The sequence below is a fragment of the Vicugna pacos genome, chromosome 22, assembly GCF_048564905.1.
Source record: "Vicugna pacos chromosome 22, VicPac4, whole genome shotgun sequence".
Lineage (NCBI taxonomy): Eukaryota > Metazoa > Chordata > Mammalia > Artiodactyla > Camelidae > Vicugna > Vicugna pacos.
Window position 1 is genome coordinate 28,825,139 of NC_133008.1, and position 18,187 is coordinate 28,843,325.

The 18,187-nt window shown below is 54.0% G+C and overlaps 1 protein-coding gene across 11 annotated transcripts in view; it reads left to right on the top strand.

Moving 5' to 3' along the window:
• Positions 1–18,187, top strand: part of RANBP3 (RAN binding protein 3) — a 54,158-nt gene that overhangs the window by 7,321 nt on the left and 28,650 nt on the right. For 4 of the 11 annotated variants that reach the window (XM_072947866.1, XM_072947867.1, XM_072947868.1 and 1 more), the window contains exons 2-3: positions 11,137–11,192; positions 16,511–16,699. The exons of 1 other annotated variant lie outside the window; for it this stretch is intronic. In XM_072947866.1, the coding sequence (XP_072803967.1) occupies positions 11,137–11,192; positions 16,511–16,699 (245 nt within the window). Of the gene's footprint in view, positions 1–197; positions 261–11,136; positions 11,193–16,510; positions 16,700–17,211; positions 17,366–18,187 lie in introns of those variants that run through there. 6 more of the 11 variants (XM_015241126.3, XM_015241124.3, XM_015241125.3 and 3 more) reach the window with 3 other exon arrangements.

Genomic DNA, 18,187 nt, shown 5'->3' on the forward strand with positions numbered 1-18,187 from the left:
GCCCACATAGTGCCAGTGGCACCCACCGTCTCCAGACATTGCCAGATGTCCCCTCGGGGACAGAATCACCCCCATGTGAGAACCCCTGAGTTAGGGGATTCCATTGACCACACACCCCCCACCCCCGCCCAGGGACTCTGTGTGACATAATCATCTGATCTGAAGCCGTAGAATGCTGCACACATTTAAACACACAAACTGAGCGGGGAGGGAGAGAGGAGGTAATTCACAGAAGCTGTCGAGGGTGGAGGTCACACCTGGTTTGTATGCACTGAGAATTTATTTTGGTGTGTAATGTGAGTTAGGAATCTGACTCAGTCTTTTGCTGAATAATTAGTACACGGTTTCTCAACCTCAACACAGTTGGTGTTTGGGAGTGGATCAATCTTTGTGGTTGGGGGACCATCCTGTGCACTGTAGGGTGTTGATCAGCATCACTGATCTCCATCCACTAGATGGCATTTGTAGCTTCTCCTCATCATGATAACCAGAAATGTTTCCAGACATTGCCCGGTGGGGGTGGAGAAGGGAATCAACCCTGGTGAGAACTACTGGGTTATAAGATTAAATAAAACCATCCAGGAATGAATTATTTGCCAGCCAGGTCTTAGAGCTCATCCTCCCGACCTGTTATTTCCATTACGGCTTCCTGGCAGCCGTAGGCATTGTGGCATTGTGAACTTCACATCCCTGTTAAAGAGGAACGGTGTTTTCCATGATCTTCAGCACTGTTCCCAAATTCAAGGTGAGGACCTCCCAAGATGCTCCATGTCTGGGTCTTGCCCTTTCATAGGGGCTGAAGCCCAAGCCATGTCTGCAGGAAGAGAGCCTGTCCAGCATGCCCACCTCCAGCCCGAGTCTCGGAGCCCAGCTCATCCCTCCAGTGGGTCAGTAGTGCTGACTCACTGGGCACTTGTTCCCTTGAAAACTGACAGACAAGAGTGGTTTCTCCATGAGCACGTTTAGGAGGCAGCCTTGCTTTTGCAGTAAGTTCAGAATGCCTTTGCTAAATTAAACTCCCTAGATCAGCCCTGCATTCATGCCTGTGTTGCATCTGTAACAGCAGAGCTGGAGTAGGGAAAACAGACCTTGCGAGTTTGGCTTCTCAGGTAGCAAGAGTAAGAAAGCAGGCTACCCTTTGCTCAGAGGAGAAAGGATATTTCGCAGCATTGATGTGGTGGCCCCTGGGGACCTAAGAGTCCGGGGCCTGGTTATTCATCATCAGTGCCACGTGGAGGGGACACCCTGCTTGTGGGGTCTTCTCATCAGAGGAGTGAGAATTGTGTTCACCAGTAGCGTCTGCTGCTGAGTGAGCAAGACGTACTTTCACACCCCATAGTAGTCATCTCAGTCTTCCTACCACTAAGGCACCAGCAGGCTCCGTCTCAGAATATTCAGGCTCCATCCACTTTGCGCCATCTCCGAGGCCACACGGCTTAGCTGAGCCACCTTGTCACTGCTACTTCTCACCTGGACAGCAACCCGAGGGCTCCTTGCTGGTCCCCTGGCAACTACTCCTGCCCCTCCCAGGGTGACCTTCCCCAGCGTCTTATGACAGAGCTTTTAACATACAAAAATGGAAAGGACTGCATGAGGACCACTGCTGGGGCGATCTTTTGGAAATACAAATCAGACTGTATCATCCCCCCTCACCAAACTCACCTCCCCACTCCCTGTAAGGAAACTCGCCCTTGGCCTCCAGGTTCTCTCTGTCCTTAGGACCTTGTTGGGAACTTGGGGTTCCCTCTGCCCGATGTACTCTGCCTTCACCTGACTCGCTCCTCTGTGTCTGAGGCTCAGATGACACCTCGCAGAGGCCTTACCCGACCACTCCCCTTTCGGTCCCCTGCTGCCCAGTCACTCCTTCCCACCGCCCTGCGGTGCCTGCCTTGCAGCTCCTCTCTCCAGAAGCATCTGATTATCCCTGCATGCCTCGGGCTCCTTGCTTGTTTTTCTGTTCTTTTCCCACTAGAGGGCTGTGACCTCATCCACCTCTGATCCTGTCTCCGGTGGCCTGGCACGTAGCGGGTGCTCAGTAAGCCATGCTGCTGTGATCGTGGCTGGGCTGGTTGGCCTTCCGTCAGACCTCAGCTCAGTGATCCCCTCGGCCTCAGAAGGGCTCGGGATTCTGAGTAACTGAGCACTTGTGTTGAGGTGTCTTCTGTCCAGGAAGCTCTTGGAAGGGGCCAAACCGTGAGGTGGTTATCACTGTTGGGGGCCTGGCGACCATCCCAGACATGTCTTTGAGGTGGTGCTGGTGTGCCTGCAGTCTTCCCCATAGAGCTGCAGTGACAGGGACAGTGCCTGCCAGCCCCTCCCCAGGTGCCCGATGTGCATCATTCCATTCAGTCCTTCTCAAAACTGACTGGGGGCAGGTATCAACCCTGTCAGACAGGCACAGGCAGCGTGTGGAGAAAGTGAGTTCCCTGGCCTGGGGTCCCAGCCACAGGTGGTTGAGGCCGATCTGAACATACACACAAACCAGCGCCCGCATTCCTGGATTTCATCAGCTGGTCTGCAGCCTCAGCAGTGGTTCTTTAGTCCCTAGATTTCCTTTTTGCAGGGTTTTCTGTTGTCTTCACTGAATTTTCCCCTGAACCTTCAGCCACTTGAACTTCACCTTGGCTGTGCTCATACCACGCCATCTAGTGGCAGGATAGGGAAGTGCTGGTTTCCTGAATTCCTCAGTAGTTTCTGGTGAGGTTGCTGACTTTGTGTGATTTATTTAATAGGTTTATGGGGTTTCTCTTGGATTTAAGGCACAAAGGTATCCAGCATGCAGGGTCTGCCCCAGTGCTTGTAATGTGAGTGGATGGAGGATGAGGGGTGGAGGGGTCGGAAGGGGCTGCAGGCCAATACTTCTAGAAGTAAAGGAGGTGGGATGTGGCTTGGCCTGAGAAGGGTCACAGGGGACGTGAGGCCCCAGCTTGGAAGTCAGGCTTAGGGTTCTGGTCCCACCTCTGCCACTCACCAACTGTATGACTGGACAGGGCACCTGCCTGCCCAAGGCCTCTCATTCTTGTTTTGTGGTTTGTAAATCAGAGATGATAAATAATATCTGTGCCATGGGGCTGTGATGACACTGAGTGAGACGGGCTATTTAAAGTGCCTGCCACCAGGTCTAAGAAGAACCATTCAACAACTTTGAGTTGCTTATTACCTCCGTTGTTAGAAATGTGAGGTGAGTTTAAGAGCATTGAAAAGTGGCTTGGTTTTCAGTAGGTGAAGGTAATGGCAGGATGAAGAGCATTCCAGAAAGAAAAATGTAAAATGAAAAATACCATCACCTCCCAAGACTGTGCTCCCTCCCATGATCTCCATGAGACCAGTTGAGAGTTGTCTGAGGAAAAATATATTCCGGTACCAAAAAAAGAATTAAGGGGCGCACCACCCACTAGCTGGGCATGTGGTGCACTGAGGTGGAGAGAGGCATCGCCTAGCAACGGCATGATTGAGATCACTTCCATTCTTCACAGGAGAGTTAGTTGGCGAACAGTTGACACTTCGGTGACAAACTCACCTTTCTGTTGCTGCACAGAACTGTTTATAATAATTCCCGAGAAAAGAAATGACTCGAAGAACTGAGATAGTAAGTGTCGCAGGATTGAAGCAGCTGCCATGTATTAACAGACTGTTGTTTGTGTTGGCGAAATGCTTTCCATATTTTTTGCCCAGATAAGAAGATTAAGACACATCAGCCCAGGATTAAAGCTCATTTTGCACAAGTACCTGGCTGACATTTTGGTCAAGAATTCTAAGTGGCTTTTCAGATGGGGGCTGTTTCCTGGCCAGTGTTCGAGTCATCATTTAGGAGGGGAATAAACAGAGCAGACAAAGATGTTCCAGGTTCCCTTCTCTGGGTGTTTTCCTGGGTACACGTATTTTCTTCTGTTTAGTTTAACAGAGACAAAGGTAGCAGGCAGCCAGGGGGGCGCCAAAGCTTGTTGCAGGGCAGGCCTGCCCAGGGGGTTTGTGCACGTGGCTCCCTGCACAGCGTGAAAAAGGAAAGTTTTTTTTTTTTTGGAGAGGGTGCTGTGCAGAGAACATGTGTTTTCAGACTAGGTTGTGAATGTGTTATACAGAGCATCCCCTGGTGATGCGTTTGACAGATAGAGACAACGTAGCTTGTTTCACCACAGAGCCTTGGAGTGTGTCTTAATTCTCTCCTTGAGGATCGTAAGGACCTGCTTTTGGCTTAACTGCACATTTGTCCGATGCAGGTGGTCACATGACTTGTGGAGAGCCTCAGGCACACCCCAAAACCCATCGCTCGCCCTCTAGTCTCGTTTGTATTCTTCCATAGATGTTTATCCAGAATGTTAACTGACAGCCACTTTATTCCTGATGTCACTTCTCAAAAGAAGAGTGTGTCGGTGTCTTTGCCTCGAGGCCCAGTTGAGTGGCAAAGATGGGAGGAAGCAAACCAGGGTCAGGACTTCTCTCTGTTGCCTTTGTGATGTGTGAGTCACAGCGTAGTCAAGGGTGTGAGCTTCAGAGTCAGGCCCACCTGGGCTGGAGACCCAGCCCCACCTTGGACATGTTGCTCCTCCCGAGTCTCCATTTCCTGTTCTGTAAACTGAGGACCTGCCTCTTTGGGTGGCTGTGAAGATTCAGGACTGCGATGTGGGTGAAGCGCTGAGCACCTGCCTGCCCGTCAGTCCTCGGCGCCCGGTGACTGCTGGCCTGTGAACGGAGCCTGCCCAGGGTTCAGAAGACCCCCCTCTGGGACTGTCCTTGCAGCGAGTCTGCGGCAGAGGCCGGGGAAGTCCAAAGATGGGATCCCAAGGCCTCTGTCACCCTGGAGGGTTGGTACACACACCCTTCCACCCCAGGGCCACCTCTGGGGTCCAGACTAGCTCCTTGCTCTCCAATCCCACTGTCCCTAGAGGGGGTGCTTCCTTCATAGGCTGGCTTCAGGGCAGTACCCCCTCTCTGTTCCCTTTCCCTGCTGTGTCTGAAATAGAGACATGAGTCACTTTGGTTTTACTGCCAGTCAGTCTCTGGGCAGAAAAGACAGACAAAACCGCTGAGCCCTGTAGCCTGGCCTGCTTGTAGCAGTAGTGTCAGGAAGCCCACTGTCCAGATTCTCTCAAGCCTGAGGCTCCTCTCCTTTTGCCCCTCCTTACCCACTGTTTGAGGAGGCAGTGTACAGAGATGTCATGCACAAATTGTGGCGACGACTTCAGGGTGGGGCTTCTAGAACTTCCCACGCCATCTGAGGGCTGTCCCTCGTCCCTGGGCCCCTGGTCAGTAGCTTCTGCTTTAGGAGAAAGATGACCCCTTTCTTACCCAGAGACCTCTGCTCCCTACAAGGAGAGTGGAGTGTGGCCCCCTGGGTCAGGAGGCAGCCTGCACCTCTGGAACCCCTGGCTTCCTTGGAGCCATCTTTGGTTCATTTGCTCAGGAAAGGAACTGCCTGAGTGTGATTGGTGTTTACCTTCCAGGAGCTTCTGCCCTAGGCCACGCAGGTATGAAGGGGCCAGGTTAAAAGAGAGGGGCACCCAGTCCTGTGGCCCTGGTGCTTCCCCTCTGTCTTTAAGGGTCAGGAGTCAGGTGGTACCACCCTGACCTTCTTGCAGGTCCTTTTGTGCTCCTTGCTTTCCGCTGCATCATTCCTCCCTGCTCCAGGTGAGCTGGCTAAATGCTGCTCATCCCTTTGCTTAGATGGCACTTCCTTCAAGAAGCCCTCCCTGATCCACTCCTTTTCTGCAGTCTGGGCTTCCCCTGTGTTGTAACATTCAACTCTGCCTCATGTCAGCTCCTGGCAGGAGAGGACTTGTCTCTCCACATCACCACTGCTCCCCAGCATGGTACCTGGTACACAGTGAGCACCTAGATGTGTGGGATCTCTGGAAGTTGTAGTTGCCAGGTGCATGTTGTGATTTAATCTATAAACAGCAGGAGGTGCAGCTGGGGGAGGTGGGCGGAGCACCCTGACAGTCACAGCCATGTCAGCAGTGCCTCTGGGAATGGAGCCCAGAAGAGGATGGGGTAACAGGTGTGTACGGAAGGGTCCCAGACATCTGGTAAAGGTATGGAACAAGAGCAGAGACCGGCGGCTTTCCACACCTGGGCTTACCTGTCTGTGCTTATCACCAGGACTTGGAACACAGACCTGGGACACAGGCCAGGTCCTTGGGGATCACTGCTGAGCTGCCCCGTTTGCATCCAGACCTCACAGGCAGGTGGAGGGTGGCAGGGGACCCGAGGAAGAGCCCGCGCTATGAGCTGGATGTCATCGGGGGCTGCTCCTTCAGCTTCTGGCCAGGTCCATCCTCCGGCCTCCCCCGCACACACACTGTTTGCCTGGGGAACCCGGGAGGCAGGGGACTTCCCCTGGCAGGAATCTGGGATCGCAGTTGGGCTCTAGCAGGGTGCCTTGTGGGGCACAGGAGCTGAGGAGGGGCGTGTGGCGGAGGATTAGGAGAGGGCTTCAGACCAAGCGCTGGGCACCTCGGGAAGTCCAGGTGAGGCCCAAGCACTCAGCACATCCCAGACGGTAGTGCCTGCGCTCCCCAGAGGCAGGGCCATTGTTTGGGGTGACTGGGGGTCTGAATCCCACCCCACTTCGTACAAGTGTTGGCCACAGTCTCCCACAGTCCTCAGGCCTTGTTGAGAGTGTTCCTGGAAAGGAGGGTTCCCTGGTCAGATAATTTTGGGGGACATTTGGTGAAGGGTTTCTTAACCCTCCTATGCCAGTGTGTCCAGACAGTGCTCCAGGTGGGCTGCTTTTTACAGACTGATGATTTGATCATGGAGCATTTCACAGAACCAAAATGCACAGAAAATCACCTAGTGGACAGAGTCTGGATCAAATAGCGTTTATCTGATTCACATTTCAGTACTTCAGGTCTTTGTGCTGGCCTGGGTCTCTCACCACATCTCTGGTGGTGGTTTCCCTTCCCTCATGAAAGAGCAGCAGGGCTGGGAGCTCGGGCAGGTCGCAGAGGCCTCGTTGCCTCCGTCACCAGATCATTCCCTAAACTTGGGTTTCAGTAGCTGAACGATGCTGCTTATTTGGTGACAACCAGCAGCAGTGACGTGGGATGGTTAAAAAGCAACCTGTGGCTTCTCTGAGCCAGGGGCAGTCCTGCTAGGAGCAGGGCGCCTGTGTGCTATCGTCTTGTGATCAGTACTGATTTGCAGTTTATGGACTCGGCCCTGCTGGAGCTGAGCAGAAATGAAACTCACGTGACTCTGATGCTTTGTGTTTTTGGTGGAGAACTGACTGAAGTTCATGACTGCCAAACCTTCTCTCAGCAGGGATCCTTACGGCAGCCGAGGTGGGCTGCCAGGGCCCGGGCCTCCCCAGCCCCAGCCTGAGTGGCGTACGTTTCACTTACTTTAACTGCTTGTTGAGCACATTTATGGTTGAGACTCTGTGTTCAGCTGTGAAGATGCAGAGGGAACACAACGGAGGCCCCATTCTTACAGAGCTTCCATTCCAGGGGTAAACACTGCCAGTGAGCAGGAAAACAGATCGCCCGCTCTCCCTGGGAGCTCCCAGCTCCGCGGTGCCAGGCCAAGAAGGCAAACACTGCCCCCCTCCCCACCTTTAAGCAGATGTTTTATCCTGAAGTGTTCTGCCTCCGGCTTCCTCTTCCCCTTTTTCCAGTGGTGCCCTGCACGAACAAGGGCTGGATAAATATTTATGTGGTTACATAGCAGCTGGTGTTACACATGTGAAGAAGTACAGGGGGTTTAGTTCAAATGTTTACTGGACGGTTCTTACCCAGCGCGACGGGGTGGCGGGTGGGGATGCAGAGCTGTGCCGGATGCTGTGTCTGTGGTCTCTCAGCCTCCCTGACAGGTAGCCTTGGTGTAACCCAGGCAGGGCAGAAGCCAGAGCGTGCTTCAGGGGCACAGTTCACACTAGGGGCTTTCTGAAGGGGGTGGGGACTGCACCTGAGTGGGTGTTGGCCACGGAAGAGAAGGTGAGATGTCTTCTAGGCAGAGGGACTCAGCCAGGCAGGAGTCCAGAAGCAGGACAGAAGTGTGGGGTGTGCCAGGGACAGGGGACTCTTCAGTGCCACAGTTCTGGCCGATGGGGCTGGCCTGTTTGAGGGGCCTTTGACCCTCTGGGAGGATGTTGCCCAGTTTTAAGCATGAGTTTCACACCAGTGGTTCTGGCTTCTCTGCAGAGGCTGCACATAAGGGGGTGAGCGGAGAGGCAGAAACAGAAGGGAGGTCTCAGCTGTGGCAGTGCTGGCAGGGGTCAGCTGAGAGACAGGAGCCCGGAGTTAATGAGGTGATCTGCTCTCAGAGCTCAGTAGCCCCGTGTTTCCTCCATCACTTCCCTCTGCCCCGGCTGTGCTGCATGCCCAGCTGCAGTGCAGGATCGTTCCGCCAGCAGGTGGGACCTCTGCCAGCCTGTTCCTGGACCTGCCACGCCGTTCGCAAGGCACTGGGCAGGACCTGTGCACGGCAGGCAGCCCTCACAGCTCAGCACAGAGGGTGAGGGCTCTTTCTCTGCACCCGGTGCTTCTGTCTCCATTCTCGTCCCTCCTGATAGCCTGGCAGTCGCTTTCTCCAGTGCCCCCTCCCTTACCCACCCCCCCATCAAATGCTTGTGGAATCCCTGCAGGGTGCCAGATACCATGGGACACAGGGGGACCCCGGGAGAGTCTCCCGTCCCGTGGAGTTGGTACCTGAGTAGGGGAGCTAGACCGCAGACCCCTCGAGCGCGCCGTCTGTCAGGTGGTGGGCTCCTGCTGTGAGAGAAGGAAGCATCTGCCCCTCACTGCCAGGCCAGGCAGGGCGTCTCCTACTGTCTGCACCACGTGTCCAGTGACATCTGCAGCAGCCAGGCCTCGCCTCTCAGGCCGGAGGCTGCTAGAGAAGGGGGCACACATCAGGCTCAGGCTGACTGAGGTAGAAGGCAGCATCGGTTGGCCTCACTGAAAAGTCCGGGTGAGGGTGGGGTTAACTGCTCTACCCACTGCCTCCAGCAGAGTCTCCGATTTCCTCCTCCATCCCCAGCTCTGCTTCCAAAGCCCCTAGTGATGACACCCAGCTGCTGGCAGCCCCAGGCATATCCTCCACCAGCTCAGCACCCCCAGCAGAGAGGGACAGAGCACCCATTCCCCAGTGGCTCCAGAGAAAGTCCTGGACCCAAACCTCAGCCAGCAGCCTGGCCTTACTCATGTATCTCTCCAGGCCCTGGGGTTGGGGTCCATCTAAATCACAGAGTTGGGGGAGGGCTGGTTCCCTAAAAAGAATGGGGAGCTGGGGGGATGCTGGGCTGGCCATATGCCAGCTCCTGTGCACCTCCGTGCCTTGCAACCGCCTGGACCGCCTGGACCGCCTGCCTTGGGTGTTGGGCGTGTGGGGTGAAGGGCAGGGCCGGGTGTCTGGGATGCCCCATGGTAGCCATGGTGTGTATAAGCCGCTGCTGTCCCCAGGGTCCCTGCAGCACTTGACCCATTCACCCCCTCCTACGGGGTTGTGGAGCAGTGGCTGCACGTCTGTGCTGGGGGTGGCTGTTTGGGGAAGCACAGGAGACCCTCCTCCCATGTAGCACTTCAGTCTCAGATATCACTCACCCCAGTGTTCGCCGTGGGCGCTGCGTGTGAGGACTGTCATGGTGAACCAGACCCAGGGAGCACAGTGGAGGGAATGGTCACCGTCAGTGGGTTGTGGCCACAGAGTCAAGACAGGCGTCTGTCGTACACTCCCCCCATGGAGTGGGGGTTCTGCAGGCTGGGGAGTGGGATGGGGTCCGTTTGACCATCTCGGTCTTGCCCTTCTACTTCTCAAGCTTCATCCCTGCCCATCTTCTTTATTCTTTATTGCCTCCTGACTGAACTCCCCACGTTGCCCCTTTCCCCAGACTGTTCTCTGTGCTTCCCCCTCTCCTTTTACAACTGTCCCAGATCCTTAGCATTGCCATCCTCCGCCCCTCAGACCCCATCACTGTGCGAGCCTGCCCCTCTCCCTTCCAGGCTCTTCCCCTTGAGACTTCAGCACAGTCACCTCTTCTCGGGTGTCTCCATGATGCTCTAGACCAGACATTCTGACCGCATCCCCACCTGAGTGTTCTCATGGCCGGCGAACCGTGTCCCCTTCCGGGTGGCAGTCCTGCTCTGTTAAAGCTGTTTGAGTGTAGGTTCCTGCTGGACCTCAGCTTCCCCGACTGAGGGAAGGGCAGGGCTGTGCAGGTGCCCCCCAGATTCAGGACTCCCTGGCTTCCTATCCACCTTCTGCCCACCAGGCTCTGCTGCTGAGGGAGGCCCCAGGTGCACCCTGCAGGGCTCATGCACCCAGGCCCAAGGCAGTGAGGCAGGCGGCACCCGAGCCTCCCCGCGAGGTAAGGTGGTCCTCATCCAGAACTCCCTGGGTGGCAGCTGACTTTGGAGCTGCCGCCCACTCAGGGGCCAGCGGCAAAGGGCTGTGGATTCAGCTCCCCCTGGACGAGAGACAGACGGTGCTGCCTGTGAAGGATGGGCACATCCCCTGGTCCAGCCGTGTGACAGCCTCCCACAGCGTTTCTTCTTTCAGCAGCAGCTGTGCAAGATGGGCTCTCAGACTTTGCACAGCTCCATACATTTCTTTTTAAATGGACGCTGGCTTGGAGATCCAGGTGGGATGCTGGGCTGACTTGAGGGGAGTAAGCTCTCCAAGGAGCAGGTACCATGTGGGCAGAGGTTGCAGACTGGCTGCCCCCTTGCCCCAGCTGACCTGCAGATTTGGAAAACGTAAAAATTAAAAACCTAAACCAGTCTCCAGCATTTGAAATTGGGGAGCTGCCATGTAAAGACGTGTCGTCTGTGCCTGGTTCCTGCAGTGCCACAGTTGGCAGCACTGAGCAGCGGCCGCCTGGGCACCCTGCAGCTTGCCGCGCTCCCTCCGTCAGTGCTGCGGCCTGTCCTGAGTGAGTCTTGAAGCCTTCTTATCTGTACATGTACATACACACACGGAAAAGTGCACGTTTCCTCCCATCGCGTCGAACTTTCACAAGCCGCACACTTACACGCATCCATGTCAAGAGACTGTTTTCTAAGCGATCTGATGTTCGTTTGAGTTACAGGTTTTATATTGGGTTTGTTTTTTACTTTTAACTTACTACAAACAAATGTAGCTGTGTTTACTATACGAATATAGTGTTGGGGGGAAAAACACCAATTTTTCTTTTTGCAGAAAAGCCTGCCATTGCTCCGCCCGTCTTTGTGTTTCAGAAGGATAAAGGACAAAAGGTAAGGGGCGCTATGTTCTCTCTTCACGGGGTTACTCTGACTTGTTCTCCCCCAGAGCCCTCTCTCCCCAGGTCGCACGGCCGAGGATGCCTCTGCCTTCTCAGCCTGCACACTGAGCTTGGAGGGGAAAGGCCCAGAGCCTTCAGGTGCCCATAGCAGGAGGTTGAGACGGGGTGTGTGTGGACTAGACTCAGAAACCCTGCTTGAAAAAACAGTGGTAGAAAGTGTCTTTCTGATTCCTGATGATTTGTTCTAGAAATACTTCAGGTAAACCAGCAGGAGAGGAGAGATAGGAGGGAGGAGAAGAGGGCAGGGAGGGAGGGAAGACGGAAGGAAAGGAGAGGAGAGAGTGTGGAGGTGAAGGGGGAATGTAAGATCTTTAAAGATTTGGGGGGAATTTTTTTTTGGCCCCAACCAACTTGGCGTAAACGCATTTAGAATAATCACTAGTCGGCTTGCTTTATATACTCAGCACCCGTCTTTGATGGTTGCTTCCCCCTCTTGGGTTCTAACCGTCTGGATTGTGCCCGTGTTGAAAATAACCTTTCCTCGGTCTCAGTGATGAGCCAGCAGCCTGTCGGGGGCCTGGTGGGCGCGGCAGTGCCTTCCAGCTTCGTGCAGTCCTTGGGGTTCTGTCCCTCCCTGACAAGCAGTGTGGAAGCTCAGGGTTGTGTCCAGAGTGGTTGATGTTCTGTGGTGATGCCTCCCAAGCTTATAGGAGGACTACCCCATCTGTCCAAAACATGGGAGGTCCCTCCCCTCATGCCCAAGGACAGCAGGTGTCATTTCATCCCCCTAGCAAGACTTGAGGGTGACTAGAGGACTGCGCTGACGCGGGGTGTCCTAAAACCCGTCTGTATCTTAGCGAGGACAGCATTTGAGGATCTTGTCGGCTCGGGGCTTGTGACCCACGGACGAGATGCTCCAGTCCATCTCCAGTCCCCTGGCAGGGTGGCTGGCTCTGAGTCTGGGGCCGCTGGCCTGGTGATTTGGGACTCTTGGCCACCCAGCTACTGCTTGTAAACCCTGTCTGTCGGTCTGAGAGGCCAGACTTCTCTTCTGAGCGGCCCTGCTTTCCCGGGCTGTGTTCAGGTGCTGTGCCAGGAAGGGCGTGTGTGTGTGTCCGTGCGGGGCAGGGTGGGGGACGCAGCTGCCCTAAAGCCCCACCCGTGCCCCTGCGCAAGTTACCTTTGGTGTTAGCTGGGCTTATCTGCTAGGCTCGTTCTCACATCGGTCTGTGCCGTTGTTGATTCTTTTACTAAAGAAGGCATCACAAAACCCAAGGAAGTGTTCTTCCCATTTTGCTGCAGTTTTCCAGGTGCTGTTTTCAAGATACACCAGCCCCTGCTGTCTCCTCTGCCCCGGGCCCTGACCAGCACGTGCAGCGTGACGGCGTGTGGTTTTGTCGTTTGTCCTCTTGAAGTTCAGTCTCTGTGAAGGGGCTGCTGCGTTTCTTCTGGGTTTTAGAAATGGATGTGTTTGGTTTCTGCTTCACATACAAAAGTCACTTCTCTGACATTTTCTGTAAAATCAGGATTTACTCGAATTTTGAATGTTATGATGATTATCTTTTGAACCACTTGTAGTTTAAAACAGGAGTCAGTCAGCAGACTGAGGCCTGCCACCACTGCCTGTTTTTGTACATGAAGTTTTTTGGCACACAGCCGCACCCACCCCTGCCCATGAGCTGAGGCTGCTGTCACACTGGACACAGCAGGCAAAGTGGTTTGGACCAACCGTGTAGCCTGCAAAGTCGAAAGTATTTCGTATCTGGCCCTTTACAGAAAAGGTTAGTCGACTCATATTTGAAACAAGTGATAGGAATGAATAATTCTTAAAACCTGAAGACTTTCGGACAGCCAACAGGGTGAAACACTAAAATGTGACGTTTGGCTGAATTTAAAACCTTTTTAAGTTGCTAACTGTCATTTCAGTACTGTTTTCTCCATTGAGGTGGTTCTGTTGCTTTGTGATCCAGCGCTGACTTAGGTATTTCACCTTCAGGAGGTGAGTGCAAATTGCGTACACTGGGCGAGGCTGGCCCGGAGGGAGGAGGGCGCTGGTCATCGTCACAACGTGCAAATCAAACTGTTGACTCGGCGCCAGCTCTAGATGGGCTTCTAAAAATAACTGGCCTCCGGGTCCTCACACTCAGCCCTCCGCTCCTGTCATGCTCGTGTGACATGGTCACCGGAAGGACGCCGAAAACCTCTGTGTTTAAGGTCGGGAGCCAGAGGAGTCTGAGCCATCGGCTGGGGGTGGCCGCGTGGACCGGAGCCCCACTCCTCTCTCTGCAGCTCAGACTCGAGCCCCATGCCTCGTGTCTCCCGAGCTGGGGGAGGCGACGGGAAGGCACACCTGCAGGGAGCGGCCACCACGCTTCTGACAAAAATGCGAACCTGAGACCCTCGCTTTTTCTTCCTCTCGCCTGCGCGATTTCAGCCCTCCCTTCTCGCACCACGGAGGCAGGAGTTGGGAGGATCTGTTCAGGTTGCTGTTGTCTTTTTCTGAGTGAGCTTTTCTTCCTTGTCCAACTTTTTATTTTGGAATTTTTTTCAGGTCCTTGGGAAAATTAAAATTACGGTTCCACGGACACTTGGGTGTCCTTCACTTGGCTTCAGGGTTAGCGTTTTTATCATGAACGCCCGACCGTAAGGTGTGCCCACCTGACGGTTCTCCCCCAAGTACTTCTGCAGGCATCTCCCAGGAGTAGGGCCATTCCTCTCCATGGCCCTAGTGCCATTGTCAATCCTGAGGAAATGATCCTGAACTCAGAAATACCCTCCAACACACAGTCCACGTTGAAATTATCCTAATTGTCACCAGAATCTCCCATACGGCTATTTTTTGAGCCACTCATGATCCACAAAGATCCAGAAGTCCCAGTGTCAACTGCGGGACCATTAACGTCTTTCAGTAAATGGCCTCTCAGCCGCCCAGTGAGATGCACTCAAAGAGCCCACGTCCCCTCCGAAGATGCACACTCCACAGGCCCGGCTGTTATTACCGATTTGTGATTGAGAGAAAAGATTTGAAGTGGAAAAGAAAAAATCAGGCCGCCAGCCCAGGCACCTGGGGTTTGGTTGGGCAGTGTGGCCACACAGGAGTTTTTGTCAGTCCCACAGACGGTTCGAGTTGCGTTGGCAGCAAACCGCAGCTTGGTGGCGGTGGCCTGCCGTGGCATCACTTAGTCTCAGGACGAGGTGTCACATCCCCCTCCTGTTCCCTGTTGGAGAGAGCAGTCAGCACCTGGAGCTCAAGTCCTAATGCCCGAATCCCAAACCCAGAGCCAGCCTGACAGCACGGGCACTGTCTCCACATCCACCCGGGTTCCCCTGCCGCCTCAAGATGGCACTGTCCGCAGAATGCTTGAGCTTCCCTGCATTTGTGTTCGAGGGCCAAAAGTGAAACCTTCTTTTCTTAACTGCCTTGAATGGAGACAGTTTTTTTCCTGTTCAACATGAAGAGAATTTGAATCTCCTTCTGGAGGTTGTTTCAGTGTTTGTGATGACTAAACGTTTCTTTCCTTTCCTTTGGCTTCCAGACATTTGTTTCTCTGAGGGTGGACGGCTTCGAGGCCGCCCGGCAGGGTCACGCCCTGTAGTCACGAGGCTGGCAGCGCCCCAGCAGCAGTCGCTGGGAGCGCCGGAAGCGCACTGCTGCTGTAACGGGCATCTCCTCTGTGCGTGTTTTTTATCAGCCACATACCTTTCAGGATGATGTCAAAGGCTACCAAAATCCTGGTGTCTGACTGTGACACACGTGCTGAAAAACTGCAGGCTCCGTCTTGGTTCTCTAGGGCCCATTGCTTTGCCGAGATGCTCAGACCCAGTGGGGTGCTAGAGCAGCACATGCGTTTCTCTTCGGTCCTCTGACGTAGGCTTCGTTACAAGTCTGCCGTGCACAGGGCATAGGAACATTTATGTTCTAAAAGCAGGGATTTAAAAAAAAATCCCAAGTGGTTCTGATTAGAGGTTGGCAGTTTCCCACAGAGCTCTGGGTCTAACTTTTCTCTCGTCAGGTGTTAAATCTCTAGCCGTAAGGCAGCAGCAGACGGGTGCGTGGGCCGCCTCGGTGCCCTGGGGCAGGCTTGAGGACCAGCTTAGGGAGGAGTTCTTTGTGTCCGCAGGTCTCCCCTGCGTAGGGCGTGTCGATATGGGTGACTTTAAGATGTATGGATGAGCTAACGTTGTGTTACTTTTCCTTTTCTAAGAATGAAAGTTCTCATAAATCCTCTTTATATAGTTCCTTTTATCCAACAGGCTCACACATTTTAAAATAGTCCCCAAGCCCTATCTAACGACGTTTCAGTCACTTCACAGTCAGGAGGAACACAGCCACATCTGCAGGGAGACAGGGTGGCCCTGTGGTCATTGGTTCACAAAGTGATAGAAACAGGCTTTGGACGATGCCAAGTGGGAGGTCTGGGGACCGGAGCCCACCTGTTTGTTCCAGGACACCAGCTTCATAACCCACTTCTTAAGAAGAGCCCTGGCCACAGAGCCCTCCGCCCATAGAAGTCCCTCCAGAATCCCAAGAAGGATGCCAGGGGTGCTGTCCTTTCAAGGACGAAGACTTCCGGGACCAGCTTTCTCTCGCCCTAGCTCTTATCTAAATAAGCCCTTACCCAAGATGTTTGGAGTGGGCCTGGGAGAATCCTAGGCCAAGGGGCTCCCTCCTTTAGCTGAATTTGCTAGCTCGTTTGGTCTCCCCACATCTGCACTCACTGAAGCCAGAAAGTGTTTCCTTCATCTCGGGTTTAAGCAGAACAAAGTGGAAGGGTGCTGGAGGAACTGTAGTGAGATGCACAAGCCCTTGGCCCTAGGTGCCCCGCTCTGTAGCCGCATGGCGTCCCAGTGGGCAGACCACCTCCCCTCCTGCGTGTTTTTGAGGAGATGGGTGATTGACCCCAGGGAACAGTTTGACATAATGGCCCCTGTCCCCCCTTTGATAGAGGCACCGCCCCCAATTTGATCACCAGGAGTGTTTTTCCTCACTCACTGCCCATCAGCAGAGTATCTCCATGCCCCAGAGGCCACCTTCCAGTTTTGAAAACGAGGGTCCAGACTTCTTGCACACCTCAGAGCTCCATGCAGAGTCCAACAGCAGCAGGTCCACGTCCATTCCCCGTCAGTCCGTCCAGGGGGCTGCTTTGGTTGCACACAAGTCTATGGCACATGCAGGCTTTCTTGGCCTGTCTTCCCCGACAGGAGCTGCTGACAGTTGAGCGTCTCCAGACCTTTGATCCCTGCCCCCTCCCCCGCCCCACGTTGCAGGCTGTACTTACATTGAAGGAAAATTGTCTTTTTTGCTCCCAGTCCTCTGCAGAGCAAAAAGACTTGTCGGATTCGGGAGAGGAGCCTCGGGGGGAGGCTGAGGCCCCCCACCATGGCACGGGTCACCCCGAGTCAGCTGGTGAGCATGCCCTAGAGCTTCCTGCCCCCGCTAGCGCCTCCGCCAGCACTCCTGAAGCCCAGCTGCTTCCTTTTCCACGAGAACTGGCAGGGGTAAGTCCGCCTCCTCCCGGCATCCCACGGCCCGGGGCTCCCAACCCAGACCAGCGCCTTTCCCTTCGCGTCCCTCAGATCCAGACCCCAGATCGTAAGCAGCTGATGATAACTGAGAAGACGACATGGATCTCTTCAGCTCCCTTAATTCCTGCTGCTAGAAAGTCGGGAAAGAGCAAGTCCCCTTTCACATTGAGACTTTTCTCGTTGTGGGAATACATACCCATAGCAAGATGCTAATCCTGTTTCCTGAAAGAGATATGAGGGGTCAAAAGAGGAATTGAGTAGCAGGTTAGAGGTGTCCAGGTCAAATTCTGCCCCTTCTCCCTCCTTCCGTTTTTCTTTCTCCTCTCCCTGAATTTGGGCATTCAAGTTCAGTGTCTTAGAAGTACAAATAGCTCCAGCTTCCTTGATCTGTAGGAAGGGGAGGTGTCTGGCACAGATTGCTTTGCAAGACCATTTGTGTTTGGACTGTGGTTAGGCTGTGAACTGCTTGTCTTCAATCAAAGCAGGAAGAAGAAAAGACTTCCTTTGAATCCAGAGGGAATCCCTTGAACCCTTTATCTTTGTCTTAAGAAGGCTTTTGAAGATTATAGGTGGAGAAGATTGGGAACTCTCGAGAACAAGAAGTGTCTTGAGTTTTTGGAGTTTGATAAATTGGGAAAGGTAAACATTATCCTACACTCAGGATCGAAACCTTCGTCCTCTCGGTACCTAGTGACAGAGTCCCCCATTCTCACAACAGGGACAAATTACTCTTTTACAAGAAAACAGAGGACCCCGCTCTGCCACACTGAACCCTGGGCAGCCTTCCAGGGTGTCACAGTCCCAGGCCTTACCCCAGGCCTTTCATGATTCCTTGTGTCACATCCCCAGTCTCCTGTGTCCTCAAGGAGACCACTAAAATTCACGTAGAGCCACCAAACCCTAGAATATGCGGGAAGGAATGATGCTCGGTCAAGGTGAGGTTGGAGTCGTGTTTTAATATTTTGGAGAAATCAGTCTGTGGTGGAAAAAGAAGAAACAGTCTTTACTGTGTGCTTGGGGTGGGGAGGGGGCCGTCCTTTGTTGCATAGAAGTGGGTTCGGGGCAGTGAAGTGTCTTCAGAAGCCCAGTGAAGATTCGGGCCAGGAGGTGCTTACACCAGAGTGTTGGGAGTGCAGCCCTCACACGAGGGCTGACAGCAGGGGTTAAGAGGCGATTGTTTTTTGGGTTGAGGGCAGAGCAGCCCCTGGAACCTTCTCCTGAATCAGGTGTTATGAGTTATTGTACCTTTGGCCTTCACAGGCGCAGAAAGTCGTGTTCTCGGTTCCATGATCTTCGTGTGGATCTGCCCGAGAGGCTCCGGGCCTTCTGCTGCTGCCCGGGTTTAAAAACACAGCTTCCAGGGCATCTCCAACTGAAGAGGGTGGGGGTTTTCTGTTGAGAGCAGCAAACAAGTGGAGGTTGTGTCATGCAGCTGCTCTTCCAGAGAGGCACGTAGGCCGT